Raw genomic sequence first — 5284 nt, forward strand, 5'->3', positions numbered from 1 at the left:
GACATTGTCAAGGGGAACCAAAAAGCTTATTAGGTCCAAGATAAACCCCTTTAGGGCATGTGAAATGCTCAAACTGTGCATTGCAGTACAGTACTTGGTCACTTTGACAGTTTCAGAGTTCGAACCTAAGTTGGAGAGCACGCCCCATTGCAGTGATTAGCTGGAATCAAACTTAAATTAGGACTCATTCACAAGTAGGTCAATACCAACTAAACCAGCTCATATAGGTAATATTTGTTATATCTATACTATTATTAAGAGAAAGGGTTTGTTAGCCAAAATTAAAAATTTTGACAGAAATGACCTTAGAAGATTAAAAAATTTTGAGAATTAATTAAATCACAAGGACAATTATGACATTTACAAAATTTATAATAAAAAAAAACAAAAACAAAAAAACCCACAATCCACTTTTTACTCCCACTATCTTCTCTATGTAATGACAGTTTTCTTTTTTATTTCTGAAAAAATAAAATAAAAAATACTTGCGAATGACTAGTATAATTAAATCAAAACACAAATTTGGCCAAACACATTTGGTGGACTTGGAATTTGTGTGGACGCTCGGTAACCCATAAAGAAAATATCAGAAATCCCCATGAGCGACGCTAGGAATGCCGGAAAAGCTACCGTCGCTGATCATCGTGGAAATGTGAGTTAGCTTGTCTCGCCCTGTTATCTCACTGTCTTGTTTGGAAAGCACAACATATAGCTTTCTTGATTGAATTCGAAATTTAACACAGTAGCCACTAGTTGACTTTGTATTAGATAGACAACCTCTATTGTCTTGTTACACTGGGTCTCGTTCAACTTCTGATTTCTACCCTCAGTGCCCTCAGCGGTGCTAGAAAACCCAAATTTCACTCCACTGATTTGGGGCTGAAGAACCCTTCTCTGTTGTAAGCTCTCTGTTCTCAGCAAGTTGTGATCTTGATTGTTGTTTCTCTCAAATTTCATTTCTGTTACAACCAAACTTGGAGAGTGAATAATCAAAACAATGGAGGACACTAGCTTCTCCAATTCTTGTGCCGATGACCTCAAGAACCATGTAATGAAGGTTTTCGAGGAGGCCACCAAAGACTGTGAGGACAAGGTCTTGAAAGAAATATTTGACTTGATTAGGAACTATGACGACCTTAACGAATTTGGGATCCAAGTGTTCAATTTGTTGGCAAATTCCGGTCAGGCTAATGAAGCCAAAGAGCTATTTAGGCCTCTCTTTGTGCCGGTTGTATTGCCGGATGTGGCTGTCCTCACAATGGTCATTCTGGTCTACGCCCATGCTGGAAATTAAGGCCAAGGCTGCTCTCAAGGCCTATCAGCACATGGTAGCCACTGGTGTCACCCCCACCTCCGCTACTTACAATGCACTCATCACAGCATTCGCAGAAGACTCGTCTTCTGATTCCAGTTTTATTGGCTATGCTAAGAAGTATTTTTTGGAAATGTTAGATAAGGGGATGAAGCCCCATCCTGGTTGCTATACATCTGTGTTTGACGCCATTGCCTGTCGTGAGTCAGTGGACCAGGCCAAGGAGGTCCTTGAGCAAATAAAAGCAAAGGGGTTTACTCCTGTCAACTATCTTTATCGCTTTGAAGAACGCCACCTCACATAAGCAGTTAAGGCAATCAGGTTGTACAGTGATCTCATCAACAACACCACCGACAAGGATTTGCGAAAGGTCTTCTGCAAGTGGCGCATCCGTGGCCTCAAGAAAGAGGCATTGAGGATGTTCCATGCTTTGGTAGATGATGGAGATGTAGACGAGGTCAAGGAGATTGTTAGGCCCATCCTTGAGACAGGCGTAGAATCCATGGTTGCAATATACACCTCCATTATTAAGGCCTACCTCAATGCTGGAAAGACCAAGGGAGCTCTCGAGGCCTACCGTGGCATGTTAGCTGCTGGGATGATGGACAAAGGGAAGCGGCCCAATGTTGCTACTTATACTGCAGTGATAGAGGCCTTTGCAAGGCAGGAGGACAAGGCAGCTGAGGAGGAGGGCAAAGACTTGGTGTGGGTGATGATGAGTAAGGGGTTTGTGCCTAATGCAAAAGCAATGAGGGAGGTTCTAAAAGAACGGCCAACAAATGTAATAAGAAGGGTCATGAATATTGTACTTTCCAAGTTGAAAGGCTGATGTTGTGCTTAATCAGTGTTACGCCAGCAGCTTCAGGATTAGGAGGTTTGATATATGCGAGAGCTAGTGAGGATAGAAAATCATAGTAGGATAGGGTTTCAATCTGGGATTTATAATTGTGATTGTTGACCTTCAAGTAGTCTGTTGTGCTAATTCATGTAGGTCTGTGTTTCTTTTATCCTGGTGTTCTGCATTCATATTTTTCTTTGTAGCCACTATATTATCTGCTTTTGACTTGTTGTATATGAAGAAAATGAATTCAAATACCAGTTTCTTTACTTGGTAGCAAAACCATAGTTTTTTGGTGTCCTGCTTTTGTGGATTCTGAAATCCTTGCAGTTGGTATATTTAATTCTTGGTGCATTCTTCTCTTCTCCTGAAATTTAACGAACTTGTCTTCTGTTGATTAATTTATAAAATTCTTACACTTGATTGATTTGGACAATAATCGTTATTAACTGCTTCAAATTGTGCATGACGATTGGGCAAGGTACATACAGCAGTGTATCCGGAGTACGTAAAAAACTAGGAGGTTTTTTGCACTTAAGAGAATGTCTTTTTGACGGATTTGAACCAGCGAGAAATCATGGTTCTTGGTTGGCTTGATCATCTGAACATTAATCTTATGGAGGGATTAATAACATCTCATTCATCGAGTGGTTGCCGCTAAATGACATCACATTCAATGACATCTAGGTTATATGGAGGTTAGGTTATGCTTAATGTCATTAACAGCTTTTTGCAGAAAAGTATGGACTTTGTCAAGCATTCTTTTTTCTCTACTGTACAAGCCAATAAATTTCTTAAATATTTATCTTCTGTGGCTTTGTGAAATGGATTGTAGATGGCATTATAGTCTCGACCCTGGGATGTTTGGTTTAATTAGCACTTGCGGGGAGGAGGGTGGATCCTGATTTTCTATTGTTAGTTGTCTGTTTTTGGATACTGGGCTTTAGGATATGTCAAATGGCCTCAGACTTGCCTCTGAGCTTAGTTGCAGAACTGTGGACGTGGAACCTGAATCAAGTTTTGTTGTTTCGATAGCTTGGAAGAGTTACATCCTCTCTACAGCTTCAGATACAGCTGCAAAGGGTTGGTTGGAGGAATTGAATTAGTGTCCTGCCCATTTAAAGCGAGCAAATCTGTGTTGTTGACTTCCTGCATTCCAATATTTGAGCCACTGCTGCCCGGCGCCAGCAAGAAAAAATGTGTTGCATTTTTGATAGTTAGGTATGTGAAAGATGTAATTGGCATACCTATAGGACTAACCATTGGCACACCTACAGAAGGACTAACCATTATCTCTACTAAGGCTTCCAGTAGGTATTAGGCATTTTACAAGGGACTCCTTTTGTGTGCATAAACCTGAGCTCCTATCCATCTTTCAACTCCTAAAAAGATATTTTGACAAGATTACATGTCCATTTCAGAAACTAAGAGCATGTAGCTAATAGTATTATATCTATACGTTTTAAATTTTCTCACCCTTGTGTACTTGAGGATGTCATGAGTAATAATAGCTGATGCAGTATCTTATTGAGGACAAAGTTAGAATTTTCTCACATTGCTGTTGACCAAATTCTTTTTACATCATAAACTTTATTTTGAGAAATCTTAAATCAGTGGATAAAGTTGGTGGCTACAGTTCCACATGCTAGAAGGACCAATGCAGCTACCTACACTACGGTGATAGAGGGTTTTGCAAGGCAGGAAGGCAGGGCAGCTGAGGATGAGGGCAAAGAGTTTGTGGAGGTGATGATGGGTAAGGGGTTAATTGTGCCTAATGCAAAGGCAATGAGGGAGGTTTTAAAGGGGAAACCAACATCTGTTATTCGGAGGGTCATGAATATTGTCCTTTCCAAGTTGAAAGGCTGATTCTTTGCTTCATTGAGGTTACGCTAGTAGCTTCAAGATTAGGTGGTTTCATATATGGTGAGAGTAGAAAATCATGTAGGATTGGGTTTGGTGCTGATCCTTTTGAATGTGACATTGAAGTACTGATCCTTCGCTTGAGGCTATGTTAGCAGCTTCAGGATTGGGTGCTTTCATATATGGGGAGCTAGTAAGAGTGGAAAATCATGTAGCATAGGTTTCAATTAGGGATTTTGTGCTGTTCTCCATCAGTTTGAATGAAACATTGTAGTGTGAATGCTGAAACTGAAGTGGATAATCATGTAAGATAGGGTTTCAATATTTTGTGATGTTCTCTCTGTTTGTTCATGTTGACATTGAAAGTAGTATATGGTGCTAATTCCTTTATTTTCTGTTTCGTTTACGGTGGTTTTCTGTGTAATAACCTAGTTATTTTAATCAAAGTAATTTGGTGACAAACACCTTTGATTAAAGGTATGGTATTCCGTGATTTAAGCATTAGTGGATCAATCAAGACCGGTGCTTTATTTGCTTACGTGTTTATGCATAATTGAAAATCATTCAACAAAGAAAGCAGAAGAAATCTCACTCTCTCTCTCTCTCACGGCCGAACCCAGCAAAAACAGAGCAGGGATTCTTCGATCTCTCTATCCCTCCTCAGGCCACCTCAAGACGTCGGACCACCTCCATACCTTCACCTTGATCTTGCGCAGCTGCCAGTAGCAGCCTCGTACCGTAAGACGGCCAGCAGCGGCGGTGGAGGAGTCGGTTTCTGTTTGAGCTCGTTTTGGTTCAATCTCAATATCTTGAGCTATAGGCTACCATTTCTCTTGATTCTTGTCTCATTGGATTCACCTCAACCTTCTGTTCAAAACCCAAGAAGGACCGGACTTGAGTTGACCGGTTTCACGTTCGTCGGAGCTCGACCGGTTTTCGATCGAAAACCAAAACCTTTCGATCGTGATATCTCGAGCTGTAGTGCATCGTTTTGATTTATTCTTGAACCAGTGAGTTCGGCTTGAATTTCTTAACAACTCTCTAGAAGGGATTTAAGCCTGAAATTGAATTTTTGACGTCGAAATCAAGCCTTGCCGGATTCTGCAAATTTCGCCGGATTCTGGAAATTTTCCGGCCTCCTCGACTGTTTTAGGTAATTTCAACCACTTCCGGTCATTTTCAGCTTACATGATAGTTATGAAAGTTGTTAATCATGATGAGAGGAAGAGGAGCAGCCCGTCCCCGACACCATTGGCGGTGGTCGGCGGCGGTTC

General features: G+C 40.8%; 1 protein-coding gene across 1 annotated transcript; it reads left to right on the forward strand.

The window, feature by feature from the left end:
• Window positions 1-1325: 1325 nt before the first annotated feature.
• LOC133744275 (pentatricopeptide repeat-containing protein At4g11690-like) lies at window positions 1326-4016 on the forward strand. The gene is made up of 3 exons (XM_062172411.1): window positions 1326-1512; window positions 1621-2093; window positions 3765-4016. The coding sequence occupies exons 1-3, from the start codon at window positions 1326-1328 to the stop codon at window positions 4014-4016; spliced, it is 912 nt and encodes a 303-aa protein (XP_062028395.1).
• The last annotated feature ends 1268 nt before the right edge of the window (window positions 4017-5284 follow it).

Source organism: Rosa rugosa, chromosome 4 (assembly GCF_958449725.1).
Source record: "Rosa rugosa chromosome 4, drRosRugo1.1, whole genome shotgun sequence".
Classification (NCBI taxonomy): domain Eukaryota; kingdom Viridiplantae; phylum Streptophyta; class Magnoliopsida; order Rosales; family Rosaceae; genus Rosa; species Rosa rugosa.